Source organism: Neovison vison, chromosome 1 (assembly GCF_020171115.1).
Source record: "Neovison vison isolate M4711 chromosome 1, ASM_NN_V1, whole genome shotgun sequence".
Taxonomy (NCBI): Eukaryota; Metazoa; Chordata; class Mammalia; order Carnivora; family Mustelidae; genus Neogale; species Neogale vison.
The window spans coordinates 287,528,536-287,550,280 of NC_058091.1; the positions used below are offsets into that span (position 1 = coordinate 287,528,536).

Sequence of the window (21,745 nt, forward strand, 5' to 3'; positions counted from 1 at the left end):
GCCTTTTATCATAAGCATATTTCACCATTATCAGCAAGTTTGAATGGTAAAATTTTCAAACTAGGCTCTGTTGCTAAGCCCTAATTAATTTTTCAACAAAGTTATCTGTTTCATGTAAAATTTGTTGACAAATCCTTATAAATTAGTACACAAATTTTTTCTCACCCACACAATGGAAATATAATCAAAGCAATTAATTTTTTAAATGCTCATAGCTACTGAAATAGGTAATTTTAAAAGCATCCTTCTGGCTTTAAAATAAAAACCTAACTTATGAGAGTATATTAAATAATAATTAGATGTAAGTTTTAAAAATCAAAGAATTAAATTAGATAAAAGTAATACCAGATATTGCAGAAAAATGACCTAAACAGCATCCTTCCTCTTTTTTTTTTTTTTAAGATTGCATTTATTCATTTGGGAGAGTGAGAGAGAACATGAGAGGGAGAGGGTCAGAGGGAGACGCAGACTCCCCGCTGAGTGGGGAGCCTGATGCAGAACTCCATTCCAGGACTCCAGGATCATGACCTGAGCTGAAGGCCGTTGCTTAACCAACTGAGCTACCCAGGAGGCCCACATACTTCCTCTTTTAATTGAGGTATAATTGACATATAACATTATATTAATTTCAGATGTAAAACTGACTTATTTGTATGCATTGCAAAATGATCACCACCATAAGTCTAGTTAACACCTAGAAAGAGTACAGTTTCTTTGAGAAACTCACCAAAAAAGAACCATTAAAAATATAACCACCCTTAATGTCAGTTGAACTACATGAATATTAATCCCCCATAAAGAAAAAGAAAGACATTAACACTTAAATGTCATAGGTTTGTCTGTCAACTCTATAATTTTAGACTACTTTATATTCAAAAGACAACATTTATTTTAAAAAGGCTAATTTTATTTGTGCTTGTAAAAAAAAAAAAATATATATATATATATATATATATAACCATCTTACTATTCAGCAGGATGGAGAGTATAAAACTCCTCCCAGAACCAGAAGAAGCAAGAAAAAGTCTCCAGCAGGGAAAGATGGTAAAAATTAACATGCTAACAACAACAACAACAACAAAACAGAAACAACAAAAAAAGTCATACACTCTACTAATTGCTTATTCCCTCTTCTCCTGCACAAATTATAAAAAGCTTTATAATTTGGGGCCGCCTTCCTCCAGCCCCAGCCCACAGCTTACTGAAAACAAAAAACTGAGAGAAACTGAGGCAAGAGTAGAGGCTGCAAGCCCACAGCAACAGCAGTAAGAAGCAACAATTAACACAAAGGGAAAACCGAAAAATGAAAGTACTGGTCAAAAACTCTAAAAGCTGTAGATAGGACTACATATGTCAAGACTCTGTGAGGCATTTTATACCACAATGCAGTAATTTATAGATTATAAAGATGTTAAATTATATCATCTCCAAAGAGTCAGTGTTTGACTTCTTCTTTGCCCTAATAGAAGGCAACAAACTATAATTCTCATGACCCTTTATACTCCGTCTTGTATTCAACTGCAGAGACAAAAAGGTGCAGGGGGAATAGATGTGTAGGCCTGCGGACAATCCTGACTCCATCTTTGACCCAATTTGTCCCAGATGGAAGTTAATGTGTGCCCTGGCAGGAATGCAGGGAGCTTTTTCTGATCTTCCCTAAAGTTGTTTAGATAACTAGTAGAGATAACATTGTTTCTTCTCCTCCCTCCCCTCCAGCACACAAATGGCACCACTTTAGATAACTGCCCTTTGACCTCATCACAACACAATAAAATCTATGGATTAAGGTCCAGGCTTTGCAGAGAATAGCTGCATAGCAACTGGATTGCCATCCGTCTGATCCCCAACCCCAACCCCCGCCCCGCCCCCGTCTGTAAGTTACCCTAAATAAATCTCGTGTAAATGATATTGAAGTAGCTTGCTTTGTTTTTTTTTTTCCCAGTCTCAAAGTGCCTTCCCAGTGTGGAGGACACTTTATTGCCTTTACCTTCTTATCCAAATAAACCAGTATTAAGAAGATCCTACCAACTTGTATTTTGAAAAGCTTCAAAGCTACAAGCAAGTTAAAAGAGCAGGACAACAAAGACGATATATCCTTTCCAATGGACACCATATACATAACATTTCATCACATCTGTATTCTCAATCTCTCATTTTCCATATATACGTATACCCACATATATATGTACATATACACATACCACACACAAGCCATACTTTACTTTCATTACACCATTTTTTTAAAGATTTTATTTATTTGACAGAGAAAGATCACAAGTAGGCAGAGAGAGGGGTGGAGAAGCAGGCTACCCACGGAGCAAAGAGCCCTATGCGGGACTCGATCCCAGGCCCCTGAGATTATGACCTGAGCCAAAGGCAGAGGCTTAACCCACTGAGCCACCCAGGCACCCCTTGTTACACCATATCACATGATACTTCACTCCTAAATTCATCAGCTGGTATCTTCCAGGAACAAAGACATTCTTCTATATAACCTGATTCTACATAACACCATTCAATAATATCATGTTTATCAGTTAACAACTGATGCCCAACAAAACATTTCCAAAATTTAAAGGCTTAAAAGATAGGCATGTTACTGCTTATGAGTCTGTTAGTCAGGTAGGTGGCTTTGTCCTAGCAAGTTAACTTATGTGTCTGTGGTCAGTTTTGCTAATCTACCTTAAGATCTCTCACATGTTTGGGAGTTGGCTGATGATAAACTAGGATGGCCTCAACTGGGAAAACTGAATTCTCCTCCACTGGGTCTTCCACCCTCTAGTAGATTAGCCAGAGCCTGATCAGACAGCAATGCCACAGTTCCAAGAAAGCAAAGCATATAAGAAGGAGCTTAACTGGATGCCTGGATGGCTCAATGGGTTAAGCCGTTGCCTTTGGCTCAGGTCATGATCCCAGGGTCATGGAGTTGAGTCCCACATCGGGCTCCTCGCTGGGCAGGGAACCTGATTCTCTCGCTGCCTCTGCCTGCCTCTCTGCCTGCTTGTGTGTACTTGCTTGCTCTTTTTCTCTCTCTCTCTGGCAAATAAATAAAATCTTTAAAAAAAAAAAAAAAGAAGGAGCTTAAGAAGCTTATGCTCATAAATGGCACACCATCATTTCTGCCACGTTCTGCTGGCCAGCCCATATTTATGAGGTGGAGAAACAGACTCCATCTCTTAGTGAGAGTAGCTGTAAAGTCACATTGCCAAGAGCATGGGTACAGGAAAGATGAAGAACTGTGACCATTTTTGCAATCTGTCGTATCACCTAATATCCAAATTTCCCAAATTATCCCCCAAATTGTTTCTTTATTGTTTTGGGGGGGTTTTTGGTGGTTCCTTCCTACTCTCTCTCCCTCTCCTCCCTTTCCTTTCCTCCTTTAGAAGAAATAAGGAAATCAAATCAGGGGCTCCTGGGTGGCTCGGTCAGTGAAGTGTCTGCCTTCAGGTCACGTCAGGACCCCAGCATCCTGGGACTGGTCTCCCTGCTCAGCCAGGAGATTGCTTCTCCGGCTCCTGCTCCCTCTCCCTCTGTGAGAGTGCTTGCACTCTCACAAATTATAGGTTTCTATGCTTGCCATGAATCCTTTAATATTTTTTTAAGATTTACTATTTGAGAGAGAGAGAGAGCAGAGCAAAGGGGCAGAGGGACAGGAAGAGAGAGAATCCCAAACAGATTACATGATGAGCATGAAGCCCTACACAAGACTCAATCCCACGACCCCAAAGACCATGACCTGAGCCAAAAATCAAGAGTCAGACACTCAACTGACTGAGCCTCCCAGGTGCCCAACCATGAATCCTTTAATTTAGAGCAGCACCCTACCTTTATTTCTTTTGTGATATTCCCATTTCATAATATTCAGTTGCTCTTAAGAAAACTAAAAGGACTAGATTTTAATGTCTCTAAATACTCACTTCATATTGTATAAAATAAATCCTAAATATGAAATCGTGTTTTTTGCTTAAAGATAAAAATCACCTAATCATAGGTCACTATATATTCTGCATGTTCTATATGGTACTATACTTGAAGGCCCAAATTAAGATTTTCCTATGCTCTTCTCCAAGTCCATCTCCTCTCTCATCAGTTCCCTACTTTTCCACAAAAAGAATTTATGCCAATACAGTAACCCCTCCCTTTTCCACAGTTTCACTCTCCATGGTTTCAGTTACTCATGGTCAGCCTGGTCTGAAATCAAACGACTGTCCCCCTAACATATCATCAGAAGGTCAATGGTAGCCTATGTCATTCACCTCACATCATATCGGGCATTTTATCATCTTACATCATCCCAAGAAGAACGGTGAGTACAGTATGTATTTTGAGAGAGACACCACATTCACCTAACTTCTATTACACTACAACTGTTCTATTTTATTATTCATTACTGTTGTTAACCTCCTACTCTGCCTCATTTATACATTAAACTTCATCATAGGTAAGTATGTACAGGAAAAAACATAGTACATATAGGGTTCGGTACTATCCATGTTTTCAGGCATCCACTGTGGGTCTTGGGATATATTACCCATGGATAAGGGGAAACTACTATACAGATATTCAAAACCCCAGTATAAAGCTTTCCCTGATTCTTCCAAGCAATTAGTGTTCGCAATTCTTCCTCTATGCTCCCTGTACCTACCTGAGGCATTGCTGGTGAATACTTTTAATATGACACAAGCAGCCTGACTTTCCCCAGACCGCTGCACCCTGGAGTAAAAATTGGTCTCATTCCAATTTTATTTTTGTTTTTTGGGTTTTTTTTTTTTTTAAATCCCTAGTTGTTAATTCTGCCAGCTATTGCAGGAATCCAACCCTCAAAGACTCATTTGGTACTTGGAAGCCATTTCTCACAAGTGTTCACAAATGGGTCTTGTGGCTATTTTGTGACATCCACCAGTTCCTCCTCTTTAACTCTGGCCTAAAACCCACTTACTCTGCACCCATCTTTTCTTTCTTTCTTTCTTTTTTTTTTAATTAGCATGGACCCTACCACTGTCTACCTACTCTTCCTTATGTCCTCCCTCCCGACTATGGTGTGGAAGGAGACATTATGTTACAAAGTTTTGTCATCTCCCCAGCGTTTGTTATTCTGATCTAACACTGTCTATTTTTTCTGCAGCAACTCACTGTGAAATGTATGTCTGTACGTGAATTATTTTCCTGCTCTTTCCTCATCATTAACCACATGCAGAGGCAGAAGTAGTCACAACAGATATGAACAAATTCCTCTGAGACAGAAATTCCTAAGTAAGCAACAGAAAACCCTCCAGGCACAAATTGGAAGCATCTGATTCACTGAGCAGTACCTGCGGGCAGAGCCTGGGCTGAGCTGGAACTTGCTCTGGACAAATTCTGCACCGAGAACTCGGATTCCTCTAGCATAGCATCACTCGGACTCTGACTCTGGGCACCACATAGTATAAAGTGGCTCCGGATCAGATGCTATAAATTCACAAGTAGAACTGACTTCCCCTGAATAAGTAAGCATTTTTATCTTCATTATCATCTGGTTTAAATTAACATTTACTTCCAAGCATAGCGTAGCAAGCTCTGCCTTGTTATCTATGTTTCGTTCTGGTAAACTTGGGAAAACCAAAAAGATTTCCCTATTACCTTCTTCCTCTTCATTGCATTCCTGATCCCAAGTTGTGTTTTATACCGAAACTCATAAAATCAAAAGGTTACGGCACTAGCATCTCCAACTCACACTCAGAGGAAACATCATAATTTAACTGAGCATACACGAGGCCAGAACAAAACAGGGAGGCCCACCTTCACCTCCAGTAGAACAGTTTCTCACAAATGCTATCTGGTTATTCGCTCCTACTGTATCTAAACTTACTCATAGTATGTGTGACTTACGTGAATGGCTGGTACTGACCTGGTCAGGATTCCCTCTCTACTCCTACGCTGCTGACAGCCATAGCCTGACAAACACGTGTGTGTGTTAGCACTAAACACATGATACTATGGTAACACAGGAGGTCGTGAGATGAATAACTTTCACCCAGAAGCTCTCTATACCACAGCAATATTATCCAAAATACCTATATCCAGTTGCCCAAAATGAGTATTACTATTATGAGCTTGATGAAGTCTGATGAAATTACCCTAATTTAAATCCTAAACAACTTCTAATAAAATCGCCAAGAGAATGAAGAGTTTATAAGACATAGAGTTGATATTTACCTCTCTGTCATGCTTACCAACAAAGAGTATGAGATAAAGCAATGAAAGGCAGAGTGGTCCTCTGAGCTATGAGACATACAAAAAATATAGGAAGATTCTGCCCAAAGACGTTAACTGAACTAATTACTAAACCATGGGACTATTTCTTAATCCAGGACGAACTTCCCAGTATTAAGCCTAAGAATTCTGATGATGCCTCATAAGATTTTAGTTGTTCCTAATAGTTCATGCAGTTTTCCAGTGTGATGGAAAGCAGCCAATATACCATGGTTATGCTTTTCTTTTTCCTAAAACCTATTTAAAATATCTTATATATCGTGTTATAAGGTAAAATCTGGTTTGACAATTATACTGATGTATAATTAAAAGTATCATCAATTTTACTTTGTTTATCCTGTTAACCCAGAGTTTGTCCAATAATAAAATCTTTTTACTCTATTATCTTAGAGTAAAAAAACAAAATACAAACTACAAAACATGACTCTTGATCCTAATTATCTATTTTAAACAATGGCAACTTTTGATCTATCACCTAAGATAAAAACAGAGAGGGAGACAAACCATAAGAGACTCTTAACTATAGGAATAACTGAGGGTTGCTGGAGCGGAGGTGGTGAGGGGATAAGGAAATTGGGGGATGGGCATTAAGGAGGGCACTTGAGTGTTATATGAGCACTGGGTGTTATATACAACTGACAAATCACTAAATTCTACCCCTAAAATCAATAATACACTATATGTAAACTAAATTGAATTTAAATAAAAAATTTTAAAGAAAGACTTACTTTTTGAAAGCCAACTACAGGGGTGCCTAGGTGGCTCAGTCAGTTAAGCATCTACCTTCGGGCAGAACTGCCCTATGACCCAGCAATTGCACTACTGGGAATTTACCCTAAAGATACAAACGTAGTGATCCAAAGGGGCACGTGCACCCGAATGTTTATAGCAGCAATGTCCACAATAGCCAAACTATGGAAAGAACCTAGATGTCCATCAACAGATGAATGGATCAAGAAGATGTGGTATATATACACAATGGAATACTATGCAGCCATCAAAAGAAACGAAATCTTGCCATTTGCGACAACATGGATGGAACTAGAGCGTATCATGCTTAGCGAAATAAGTCAAGCGCAGAAAGACAACTATCATATGATCTCCCTGATATGAGGGAGTGGTGATGCAACATGGGGGCTTAAGTGGGTAGGAGAAGAATCAATGAAACAAGATGGGATTGGGAGGGAGACAAACCATAAGTGACTCTTAATCTCACGAAACAAACTGAGGGTTGCTGGGGGGAGGGGGGTTGGGAGAAGGGGGGTAGGGTTATGGACATTGGGGAGGGTATGTGCTTTTGGGTAAATTGGAAGGGGAGGTGAACCATGAGAGACTATGAACTCTGAAAAACAATCTGAGGGGTTTGAAGTGGCGGGGGGGGGGTGGGAGGTTGGGGTACCAGGTGGTGGGTATTATGGAGGGCACAGCTTGCATGGAGCACTGGGTGTGGTGAAAAAATAATGAATACTGTTTTTCTGAAAATAAATAAATTGGAAAAAAAAATAAAAATATAAATAAATAAATAAATAAAAACGTGATTCTAAGCAAAAAAAAAAAAGCATCTACCTTCGGCTCAGGTCATGATTCCAGGGTTCTGGGATTGAGCCCCCCACACTGGGCTCCCTGCTCAGTGGGGAGTCTGCTTCTCCCTCACCCTTTGCCTCTCCCCGCCAGTTTGTGCCTCTCTTCCTCACTCTCTCTCTAATAAATAAATTAAATCTTTTTAAAAATCAAAATAAAAAGCCAACTATAATACCAATATCATATCCCCCCAATTAATAATTCTTTAATATTATCAAGTAGCCAATCATTAAATAAATCAATTCTTACATTTCTCTGAAAAAATAAAGATGATATATATACAATACCCCGTCCCACTAGAGTAGATAGTCATTGTTTGTAAATACTTATATTTCAACTAAAGGCACAATCTTAGTTTTATAGAAGAAGACTTTAAGTACATTTTATTGAAACTGATCTATATCATGTTGATTTGTGGGCCTCTAGATCGCATTTTCTCTTTTAACTCTCTTCCCACCTCCTATGTCCATATGTCCAGGTCCACATACTTCTGCTTTAACGGAGAACTCAGTACAGACACATTTTAGTACACTTAACATAATATCACAGATATTTTCCTGAAATTTTTTACCAAAGCATTTTCTTCTGAACTGTTCCTGCTTACTTCTAATATTTCTCCTAAACTTACTAAATATTTTTTTCAGAAAAATCTGAGAAATGTTATTAAAAATAAATTATGTCTTATAAAGTAACCTATATTAGAACTCTTGAGTATGGATAGTAATTCAACTTGTTGGATGACCTTAGTATTATGAGATTTTTTTGTTTACAACCACGTTCATGAACTTGGACATGGATACCAAGTAATAAAGAAAGAGGGAAAACTGCCTTATTTTAGGAAACCAGTATAATCTTTGTTCCAAAAACCTAATAAACAATACAACAACAAAAAGTCCCCATTTACTTGTCAATATAAAATTAAAATCCTAAATAAAATACAACTTTTGTAAATACAGCAATCTATTTTTAAAAAATACAAAGCGATCAGGGCACCTGGGTGGCTCATTTAGTTAGGCATCTGACTCCCGATTTCGGCTCAGGTCATGATCTCAGGGTTGTGAGATCAAGCCACACATGGGGCTCTGGGCTCAGTATGGAACCCACTTGAGATTCTCTCTCTCTCCTTTTCCGCCTATCCCTCCCCGCTTCTCTCTCTCTCTACCCCCCAAAAATACAAAATGATCAGGTAGGATTTACTATAAAAAAACAAGAATGGTTTAACATTCTGATATATATTCATGTAATTCTCCATATGAATGGGTCAGAGAGAGAAAAAGCAAGATTACATCAAATATTCAACAAAAGCACTAAATTTCAACATCTATGATAGAAATAGAATGAAATTTCTTTATTTAACAAAGATACATACCAAATCCATCATACTTCAAAAAAAAAAAACATATTAAAATAAAAGGTATTTAACTTGGTACACTATTTTCCTTTAGCTTTTGCTTAGGAATGGGGTGGGGAGTAGAGACCAAGGCCAACTCCCAGCTGGTAAGAGAGACAGGGGAAATACCATTAGGCCTAAATATGGTCTGCCTCTGGCTATGTAAGGCCACTTGTCCAGCATAGCCAGAGTGGTTCTAGATCTCAAAAATCAAGTTGCCTCAAGGGGTGTGAGGGGTGGGGACAGGTAAAAGAAGGTAAAGACCGCCTGTACTAGCAAAGGACCTCTCATCATCTTCATCACAGTCAGAAAACATAGCAGCAGCATCCCTGGGGTGCGCTACTGGAGACTCCAAGAAAGGAATTTGTCCTTCCAGTGGTGGAGAATACTGCAAGTGTTCTCAATGAGGTGAATTCTTGTGCACTCCCTTTACATAAAAGGGACTTCTATCCTGCGAATCCATCTGTAAGTCTATCACTGTAACCTTTGTGACAACCACTCACAAAGTGCCTGACTCAGTGGTTTCACATCCTGGCTCAACCGCTTAGAATCATGTGTCCCTAGGAAAATCATAACCAGTTTGTTCATTTGAAACCTGTAATAACACTACTTTCTCCTCTGTGAGGAAAACATTAGACAAAGTGCTTAGCATGTATAAATTGTATTGCATGACGCTGGCACAGTGAGGGTTAGCTATTGTTAGCTATCTTGTTATCTTGTTAGAGAATTTTTTTTTTATAATTCCTAAAGTTTTAATCCCAGTATAGTTAACATACAGTGTTGTGTTAATTTCAGGTGTAACACAGTGATTCAACAATTCCATACATCTCCTGGTGCTCACCATGACGGATGCACTTCTTAATTCCGATCATCTATTCCACCCTCCCCCCACCCACCTCCCCTCTGGTGATCATCACTAAAAGTCTGTTTCTGGGTTTCTCTTTCTCTTTTTTTTTTTTCCCTTGCTCATTTGTTTTGTTTCTTAAATTCCACATGAGTGAAATCACATGGTATGTGTCTTCTTCACTTAGCATTATTCTGTCTAGCTCCATCCATGTCACTGCAAATGGCAAAATCTCTTTCTTTTTATGGCTGAATAATATTCCATTGTATATATATATATACCACCTCTTCTTTATCCATTCATTTATCAATGGACACCTGGACTGCTTCCATAATTTAACTATTATAAATATAATGTTGCTATAAACATAGGGGTACATTTACTCCTTTGAATTAGTGTTTTTGTGTTTGGGGGATAAATACTCAGTAGTACAATTACTAAATTGGACAGTTCTATTTTTAACTTTTTGAGGAAACTCCTACTGTTTTGCACAGTGGATGCACCAGTTTGCATTCCTATCAACAGTGCAGGAACCCTTCTGCACTGTATTCCTCCATATCTGCCCCAACACTTGTTTCTTGTGTTGTTGATTTTGACAGGTGTAAAGGGGTATTTCAGTGTAATTTTTCTTTTTTTTTTTTTTTTAAGATTTTACTTATTCAGAGAAAGAGAGGGTGTGTGCGCACAGGTGAACAGGGGCAAGGGCAGAGGGAGAGAGAGAATCTCGAGCCAACTCCACTCTAAGCACAGAGCCCAGTTGGCATAAGTGATGTTGAGTATCTTTTTATGTGTCTGTTGGCCATCTGGATGTCTGTTCATGTCTTCTGCCTATTTTTTTTTAAAGATTTTATTTATTTATTTGACAGAGAGAGATCACAAGTAGACAGAGAGGCAGGCAGAGAGAGAGGTAGAAGGAAGCAGGCTCCCCGCTGAGCAAAGAGCCCGACGCGGGACTCGATCCCAGGACCCTGAGACCATGACCTGAGCCGAAGGCAACGGCTCAACCCACTGAGCCACCCAGGCAGCCCCCTTCTGCCTATTTTTTAACTGGATTATTCATTTTTTAGGTGTTAAGTTGTATAAGTTCTTTACATATTTTAGATACTAACCTTTTATTAGATCATTCATTTGCAAATATCTTCTTCCATTCAGTAGGCTGCCTTTAGTTTTGTTGATTGTTTCCAAAGCTATGCAGAAGCTTTGTATTTTCATGTAGTTCCAACAGTTTGGTTTTGCTTTTATATCCCTTGCCTCAGGAGACACACCTAGAAAAATGTTGCTAGGTCCAATGCCAAAGACATTTCTGCTTGCTTGTGCTCTCTTCTAGAATTTTTATGGTTTTGGGTCTCACATTTAAGTCTTCAACCCACTTTGAATTTATTTTTTTGTATGGTGTAAGTGGTCCAGTTTCATTCTTTTGCAGGTAGCTGTCCAATTTTCCCAACGCCATTTGTTAAAGAGACTGTCTTTTTCCCATTGGATATTCCTTCCTGCTTTGTCAAAGATCAACTGACCATATAATCGTGGGTTTATTCCTGGGTTTTCTACTCTGTTCCATTGATCTTTGTGTCCATTTTTGTGCCAGTGCCATATTGTTTTGAGGACTACAACTTTATAAATTAAAGTCGGAATTGTAATACCTCCAGCTTTGATTTTCTTTTTCAAGACTGCTTTGGCTCTTGGGGTCTTTCTGTGGTTCTATATAAATTTTAGAGTTATTTGTTACAGTTCTGTGAAAAATGCTGTTAGTATTTTGATAGAGATTGCATTAAATGTATAGACTGTTCCAGGTAGTCTCAACATTTTATTAATATTTGTTTTTCCAACCCATGAGCATGGAATGTTTTTCCATTTGTTTGTGTCATCTTCAGTTTCTTTCAATGATGTTTTATAGTTTTAAAGAATATAAGGCAGGGTACCTGCCTGGCTCAGTTGGTGGAGCATGTAACTCTTGATCACAGGCTTGTGAGTTCAAGTCCGACACTGGGTAAAGAGATTACTTAAAAATAAAATCGTTACGAAAAAGAAAGACTATGGGGCTTTCATCGTTTTGGTTAAGTTTATTCCTAGGTATTTTATTGTTTTGGGTGTAATTGCAAATAGGCTGCTTTCTTAATTTCTCGTTCTGTTGCTACATTATTAATGTACAGAAATGCAACAGATTTCTACACATTGATTTTGTATCCTGTGACCTTACTAAATTCATTTATCAGTTCTGGCGGATTTTTTTTGGTGGAGTCTTTAGAGTTTTCTATACACAGTATTATGTCATCTGCAAATAGTGAAAGCTTTACTTCTTCTTTACCTTTTATTTCTTCTTGTTTGTTTGATTGCTATGGCTAGGACTTCCAGTACTATGTTGAATAAAAGTGATGAGAATGGACATCCTTGTCTTGTTCCTGACTTTACAGGGAAAGTTCTCAGTTTCTCCCAACTGATTATGATATTCATTCATGGCCTTTATTATGCCAAGGTCATTGGAAAATTTTAATACCCTATAAAGTGAGCACTCCTATAGTTCTGATTTTCAATAATATTACAGGTCAGACTTAGGAATCTTTATTGTCTGGCCTTATAATTACATTAAAATCTTAACCCTTTATACCATAGACTACAATACCTTATATGTTCTAGTTCCTGCCTTCCTCTCCAAATTCACTTCCTGACAGCCCTACCTTTTCTATCAAACTACCAAATGTCAACAAAACCAGACTTTGTGCCTCTCCAATATGCTCTAATACATTTCCTTCTTAAGGTCTTGAATTATGCTGCCATTTTGGCCTGGAAGGTTCTCTCTGGTGGGACTACCTCCTGTGCATGGTGTAATTCTCAACTAAAAGCTCACCTCCTCAGAGGCTTTCTCTGACTACATACAATAGACACTTCTACTATCTCTCTCTCTACTCTTTTGCTTTACTTTATTTTATTCTCAACACTTATTACTACAGAAAACTGTATTAATTTATTAGTGCATCTGTACATTGTCTGTCTCCAAGGACTCCCCTCCATGAAATGTTAAGCTTCATGAAGGCAGAGACTTAGATCATATCTAGGAGTATCCAGCACACAGTGAGCACATTGTATTTTTTGATCAAACTATGTGTCTGGGCTGATGTCCCACAGCTTAGCCCATTACTAATTACTACTACAGTCAAAGTCAAAGGCCAAGACAAAGTCACTCTAACTACAAACCATTTGAATTCATTAATGGTAGATTTTTTGAAAAGGTGGGAAATTGGGGCACTTGGGAGGCTCAGTCAGTTGAGCATCCAACTCTTCATTTCACCTCAGGTCATAATCGCTGGGTGGTGAAATCAGTGAGATCAAGCCCTGAATCAGGCTCCATACTCAATACAGAGCCTGTCTGAGATTCTCTCTCTCCGACTCCCTCTACCCCTCCCCCTCTGTAGGCACACACACTCTCTCTCTAAAATAAATAAATCTATAAACATACCAACAAACAAAAAACTAAATAAATAAAAGGTGGTAAAGAATATGTATAATTGGGATCAATGATTAAAGCCCACTGATCTTCATACAGAGGTATGAACAACAACAAAAAATTTGTATAGTATAAAAAGAAACAAGCACATTTTCAAAAGTACAATATACTAGTATATCAGTGACTGGGCAGGGAACTAATGATTTGTTCTTTCAAAGAATGGGATAAATTTTATACCCAGTAAAATGATGTCATGCATTAGAACTTTATCCAAACTGTTGTTTAAGGGATTCACAAAGTTAAACAAGTTTCTTTAAACCCTCTACAAACTATTTAAATGTTTACTGTGGATCACTAGCCTGGGAATATAACATTCAAAGTTTCTCAAACCTAACTGACTATAAAATGCATTTCTTTAAACTACAAATTTACATATCCTGGAAATCAATTTAGGATAAGCTTCTATAGAGATCATAAAGTTATTGTATTAGCAACTATGAGAGCCTACTACTTAGCTTGATTTTTAGTAGTCTGAAGAACAAAAATTGTTTGTTTGTTCCCAATTGCTTTCTTCAGCCTAAGTTTTTAACCACAATAGCCTGGTTCCTCTATTCTTTAGTACTTGTTTTCTTCCAACACTTCTATCAATTTATTTATTTTCTTATTTTACTACACTGTATAAAAGCCTCTAAACTCACACTGTATAAAGGGTCTAAATAGTTGTGGGGATCTTTGTCTTTTTTTTTTTCTTCTCTTTTTATTTAAATGCAAATAGCTCCAGTACTCCCATATATAATACAATATTTACTTTAAATTTTGGTAATTAAGGGATGCCTGGGAGGCTCAGTCAATTAAGTGTCTGCCTTCGGGTCAGGTCAGGATCGCAGGGTCCTGGGATCAGTCAACAATATGCTCCTTGCTCAGTGGGGAGCCTGCTGCTCCCTCCGCCTGCCACTCCCACTGCTTGTACTCTCTCTCTCTGAGAAATAAATAAATAAAAGTTTAAAAAGATAAAAATAAAACTTTGGTAATTAATTTTTAACAGTTTTGCTAATTTCTTCTTATTTCTATTTTACTTGGAATTTCTACTGGGAAAGACTAATAAATTTTATCAAATGTCAATATAATATATCATGTGATTTGTAACTTTTCCCTTATCTAATAATGAGTTTCACTGAAAACTTCTGGATGGCAAAATTTCCTAACTGTAAAATATCCTTGCATTCCTAGAATAAACCTTACTCAGTCATGGGATACTACTAATTTAGATTACCTGGTAAGTTTAATTCCTGAAGAAATCAGATACTTGATTTGCTGAAGTAAGGAATGTCACTTTAAACATACATAATTTAAGTTTTGGAGAGAAAATAAGACAAAGATGAAAAAGAAATTAGAACTGTATAATTCTATTTACCAGAAATTCTAATCAAATTGTATTATCCTGTTTTAGTCATATTCTGTATGATTCTGTATAGATTCCCAAATTTTAGTTCCCTTTGGATCAAATTAATTTTTAAATTGTGGTATGGAAGTGAAATTATGTCTTTTGTCTGTTATCCTAAAGATCAACTCCAGAAAACATATATACTATCTAAGAATGTGAACAGGAATTTTGAAGGTAAATAAGGCAAATTATAAATATCAGAAAGTAAAAAGATGAGACAAAACAACAATCTTTTTAATCTAAAATACAGTTTCACCTAAATAACACAATCTATATTTTTTAATTTATAAGGTTTTCCATTGTAATTTATAATGCTATAAATAGTGCATTCTTATAACTATTCTGTATACTAAAAATTAATCATACAATATAATAATATAGGAAAAAGCTGCTCAAATAGTCCCCATAATATTCTTGAGTCCTAGGCCAACAGATACAATGCAAAAAGAATCTCAATAACCATTTAAACAATTTTTTCAGTTATTATTCCTAAAAACCAATCACTTAAACAATAAACCTACATTAGGTATTATACCCGGAAAGATATCAATCTTTACTATAAAAAGTAACGAATTATTAGTCACAACTTCAAAGTCATTTGAGTCCATTTAACACCATCAGTCTGATCCACTGAGCTCCCTAATAAACTGTACTAGAATTTATACCAACTCTCTTTTTCAATAGTTTCCATATTTATTTAAACAAACCTTATACAATCAGGTAAAATCAAAGTAAAGTTAAGAACAAGAATATGTAAATATCAGGATTCCAATATTCTATCTCCTATTTCAGTGGCAAGTTTGTTACAATACAAATGTAGAAAATATTGAAAGATATGAATGTATTAGATGAATTAACAACTGTACTCACGCATCATTTGAGCAAGTCATAAATTCTCCCTTTATTTTGGGATGCCATGAACCAGTATGAAGCATTGCTGTATGACCCTTAAAAAATAAAAATATAGAAAAAAAGATACTTTAAAAAGATTCTTAAAAATAAATAAAATGACCAGAAACTGATATATCATACTTAAAAGTAACTGTTTACTCCTCCCAAGAGCACGCTATTTTAATTACAAACATAGTATACTCTCCCAATTTTATTTCAAAATATGCTTTCTTTATTTCACTTTGTTTAATTCACTGTATAAGTTCCCTGCCCAGAAATTAACATGGCACTTATATAAAACAGGTGCTTAGTAAGGAAGGAAATAGAAAGGAAATTGATGCCTCTCTTTAGGAAACAAATGGAAAAACAATAGTAAGAGAAAGAGAGGCCCTTCTTTAAAGACTTTTCTCAATGGAAAATAAGAATACAAAGTATTTACAAATAATCAAGGCAAAAGCAAGAGGTTGAGGGGAAAAACCCATACTTCTTAAAAATGAGTCAACAATTTTGATTCTACATCTATAAAAAAAAGTATGTGAGAAAAGGAGAAATACCTTTAAAATGATTCAAGAAGATGAGCCTTATTAATTATAGAATATTAAAATACTGTAATTAAAACAATGTAATGTTGTATACAAACTGACACACACACCAAATCAACCACAGAGTACATACCAAACATGAATATACACACACACCTCCCTTCCAGGTGCAAAGTCAGCTGGAGTGATCTCATACAGTATGTTCTGATGAGGCAGAAAAGAGCCTAATACATAATAATGGCAAAATCTCTTATTCTGTAAGGGTCCAAATAATAGATGAAGACCATCTATAGTCCGAATTGCCCACAAAACCTCTAACAGGATCTGGCCAACTCCTGACAATCTGCTTATGCTGACAGGGTACAAACACGGACCAGAGATGTGCAGTAGGGAAGCATGAACTGAAGTAATGGGACTAGATGGGCGGTTTGAGATTCCATTTTCTTTCCTGAGCTTAAAATTGCATATTTAACTATCAACTTGCCTCCTGCATTTGCATAGGCATTTCCTACATAGTAGTAGGCCAACAGGGAAATCTTGATTCTTCATGTCCACTTCATTCGCAATCGACTTCTTCCATAGTTGCTAAAACTACAAACTTGGAGATCATCCTTAAATACTCCAACAACCATAAATCCAAAACCCTCTCTCCACCTAAATTCAACTCCCTCGCTAGTCTTGTCAGTTCAACCCAAAACACATCGTAAATCTAACCACTTCTCTGCTTATTCACCTCACCATCCTTACAGGAGCCAACATTACCTCATGCCTCTATTCAGTTATTATACACTGTAACAGGCCTGACATTTGTCTCTCCAGTTTTATTCTTGCCTCTTGTGCTCCACCTAGCAATCAATACAGTCTTTTAAAAATATCCTTGGGTGGCACAGTCGGTCAACTATCCCAACTCTTGGTTTTGGCTCAGGTCATGATCTTGGGGTCATGAGATCAAGCCTCACACTGCGCTGCACTCTACACTCAGCAGAGTCTGCTTAGGATTCTCTCTCCCTCTCCACCTGCCCCTGCACATACAGGGCTCACACTCTAACAACTAAATAAATCCTTAAAAAAAAAAAAAAAATATATATATATATATATATATATATTTATATACACGCATATTTATACACACACACCCACACAGAAGTGTATATATGCATATATACGCATACATACAAAGTGTATATATGCATATATACATTTCTAAAAATGCCAATGCTTATTGTCCTTCACTGGTTCTCCAGCATCTTCACACAGCCTACAACAGCTCACATGTTGTGGCTCTTGCTTTCTTTACAACTACATTTATTTTATGTTTCCTCTTCCCCAATAGGCACTAATCTGCTGGGCTTCTTTCATCTCCTCTACAACATCCAGCTCTTTCCCCTCATCAAGGCCTCTCACATGCTTTTCCATTTGTGGGAAAGCTCTTTTTTTCCACTTTTACATGACTGACTGGCTTCTCATTCCTTCAATCTCAGTTTATATAGTACTTATTCAAATAATACAACCAGGCCTATATCTAAGTATATATGGCTCATTCTGTTGTTCTCCACTCAAGTATCTGTCCATTCCCTTAACTACAGTCACAATTTTTAATTCTATACTTATTAACTTATTACACTTCTGAAACTATTGATGTTTTGCATATTCAAAAGCAAACGAATAAGGCTGAGAGGAACCTAAAATTCAATATAAGCAGAAACAAATGAATCCTATTGTATTTCAAATGAACAACAAATGCACTGAAAGAGCAAACAGAAGATAATAACCCAAGTAACTATACACTCTGTACTGGATTAAATGGTGGTCCCCCACCAAGGATCTACTTGTGTCCTCCTCACTAGAAGCCGTGAATGTGACCTGAAGTCACATTCTTAAGTCTCACTTAAAAGTGAGAAGACATAGCGAAGTAAGTCAATCGGAGAAAGACAACTATCATATGATCTCCCTGATATGAGGAAGTGGAGATGCAACATGGGGAGTTTGGGGGATAGGAAAAGAATAAATGAAACAAGATGAGATTGGGAGGGAGACAAACCATAAGAGACTCTTACTGTCACAAAACAAGCTGAGGGTGACGAGGGGAGAGGGGGGTAGGGAGAAGGTGGTGGCATTCTGGACACTGGGGAGGGTATGTGATATGCTGAGTGCTGTTAAGTGTGTAAACCTGGCGATTCACAGACCTGTACCCCTGGGGCTAATAATACATTATGTGTTTATAAAAAAAAATAAAAAAAATTTTTTTAAAGATTCCATTCATTCATTTTACAGAGAGAGATCACAAGTAGACAGAGAGGCAGGCAGAGAGAGAGAGGGAAGCAGGCTCCCTGCTGAGCAGAGAGCCCGATATGGGACTTGATCCCAGGACCCCAAGACCACAACCCGAGCTGAAGGCAGTGGCTTAACCCACTGAGCCACCCAGGCACCCTAAAAATATTTTTTAATAAATAGAAAGTTTAAAAAAAAAAAAAAAAGAGAGAAGACACAAAGAAGAGAAAGCTCTGTGAAGAGAGGCAGAGAGAAAAGAGCCTAGATTATGCAGCCACAAGCCAAGGAATGCCTGGAGTCACCCCAGAAGTTAGGACAGGCAAGGAAGAATTCCCCTAGAGCCACTGGAGGGAACATGGCTGTGCTAATATCCAACACTTCCACCATCCAAAACTGGGCAAAAATTTGTTGTTTTAAGCTACTAAGTGTGTGATAATTTATTATGGTAGTCTTAGAAAACTAGTATAAAAAGAACAAAAGCACTAGAAAACTGGTATATAAAGACCAAAAGAGGGGCTCCTGGGCAGCTCAGTGGGTTAAGCCTCTGCTTTCAGCTCAGGTCTTGATCTCAGGTGCTGGGATCAAGCCCCGCATGGGCTCTCTGCTCAGCACGGATCCTGCTTCCCCATCTTTCTGCCTGCCTCTCTGCTTCCTTGTGATTTCTCTCTGTCAAATAAGGAAATAAAATTTTAAAAAAACAAAGACCAAAAGAACTGGGGGCACCTGGGTGGCTCAATTAAGCAACTGCCTTTGGCTCAGGTCACGATCCCAGGCTCCTGGGGTGGAGCCAGGCATCGGACTCGCTGCTCAGTGGGAAGCCTGCTTCTCCATCTACCACTCCCCCTGCTTGTGTTCCCTTTCTCTCTGTGTCTCTCTGTCAAATAAATAAATAAAATCTTAAAAAAAAAAAAAAAGACCCAAAGAACTATAAATAAATACTGAATTCTAGTTAATACATTTGTTTCTCTTTTGCAGTGGTATGCATTAAGAATTCTGAAACTGCTTTCATTACAATGAAGAATTAGGCAAATGAAGAAATACTTTTGAGGAAATGGAAGCCAAATTTCTCCACTGGAAAAGGGAATAACAAAAGTGAAAAGAAGAAAAACTAGGATGAACCCTACGGAATTTGACTGAAATCAGGGATACCAATATGAACCCACAATTTCTAATAGGTAAATATAAATATAGGTGTACATGGGTGTAAGTTATTCTCAAGCTCTGTATACAGAGAATGGCTGGAAGCACCAGCGGCCCCAGCACAGAGATCCTGGATTCTATATTACATTCTCCATTAAAAGGAAATAGGGCTCCTTGAAGAAATGTTTGATTCTTGTTCATACAAGATGAACATGGAACATCTGCTTGTGCCAAAAAATAAGAAAGTGCAAAAATGACGGGGATATGTTAAAGAATAAAGGGCAGGTTGGGGGGCTTCTTCTGGGATAATTAGGGCATCAAAATAAACAATGAAAGTAATGGATTATAAATGACTGACTCAACTAGGAACTTCTGGGTGTATATGAATAAATAAATAAGAGAAAGCTCCTCCTTACAATAGAATAATAAATATAAAATTAATGATGGAGTTAGAAAAATCACCATGTTGTAATCATCACAATAATAACTGATTCACACAAGAATCATCAATAGGTGCTTAAAACTATTGGAGAAAAGCTTGATAATGAACAGAGAGGGTCCTTCCCTACTCTCAAAATCTCCCTGCAAATTACTTAGTAAGTACAAAGAGAAAAATAGGAGGGAAGAGATCTGGTATTACACTACCCTAAACAAGTGATCAAACTAATGTTACCAATACTGGGATGCACTGGTATCATGTATGCCTGATATGAGGATGTAGGAACACAAGAGTGTTTCTGCAACAGACTTTCTAAAAATGCACACCCAAACCCTAATGATGAGAAAAAACAGGCAGAATCAAATCCTGCATCTGTTGCTACATATTTACAGCTTCTACATATTTATAAAATAAATGGCTTATAGTCTTCATATATATCAAAGATTCTTTAAAAAAAAAAAAAAGGCAGAGGAACTATTCCCAATTAAGAAACAAAAAGGCATGGGCACCTGGGTGGCTCAGTTATGCATCTGCCTTCTCAGGTCATGATCTCAGGGTCCTGGGATCAAGACCCACATCAGGCTCCCTGCTCAGCGGAGAGCCTGCCCTCTCCCTCTCCCTCTGCCCTACCCCCACTCTCATGCTTGCTCTCTCACTCTCCCCTCTTTAAATAAAAAAATATTTTTTAAAAAAAATATTTAATTTACCCAAAACCCTACCCCCCTTCTCCCAACCCCCCTCCCCCCAGCACCCCACAGTTTTTTCGTGAGATTAAGAGTCACTTATGGTTTGTCTCCCTCCCTATCCCATCTTGTTTCATGGATTGGAAGGGGAGATGAACCATGAGAGACTATGGACTCTGAAAAACAATCTGAGGGGTTTGAAGTGGCGGGGGGGGGTGGGAGGTTGGGGTACCAGGTGGTGGGTATTATAGAGGGCACAGCTTGCATGGAGCACTGGGTGTGGTGAAAAAATAACGAATACTGTTTTTCTGAAAATAAATAAATTGGAAAAAAAAATAAAAAAATAAAAAATAAAAAAAATTTAAAAAAAAAACTTTTTTTAATTTTTAAAATTTTTTAAATATATTTTTTTAATATTTTTTTAAAAATGACTACTAAACAAGTGGGAATATAATTATAAAGAGATTATGGGGGGTGCCTGGGTAGCTTAGATGGTTAAGCAGCCCTTCAGCTCAGGTCATGATGCCAGGGTCCTGGGTTCAAGCCCCGTATCAGGCTCCCTGCTCAGCAGACAGACTGCTTCTCTCTCTCTCCCTCTGCCTGCAGCTCTGCTTTATTGTGCTCTCTCTCTCTCTCTGTCAAATAAATAAATAAAATCTTTTTAAAAAACTGTTTATAAAGGAGATTGTTGAGACAAATGTGGACTATGGATTAGATAATAGTATTTTATCAAGATTAAATTCATGGTTATATAAAAATATATAATGTTATTAGGAAAACAGCACTGAAGAATTTCGGAGTAAAGAGCAAGATGGTTGCAATTTAT

The 21,745-nt window shown here is 37.5% G+C and overlaps 1 protein-coding gene across 1 annotated transcript in view; it reads right to left on the reverse strand.

Annotated features, from left to right (window-relative positions):
* Positions 1 to 21,745, reverse strand: part of WDR70 (WD repeat domain 70) — a 307,839-nt gene that overhangs the window by 174,234 nt on the left and 111,860 nt on the right. The window contains exon 9 of the mRNA XM_044232523.1: positions 15,824 to 15,900. Within this exon, the coding sequence (XP_044088458.1) occupies positions 15,824 to 15,900 (77 nt within the window). The remainder of the gene's footprint in view (positions 1 to 15,823; positions 15,901 to 21,745) is intronic.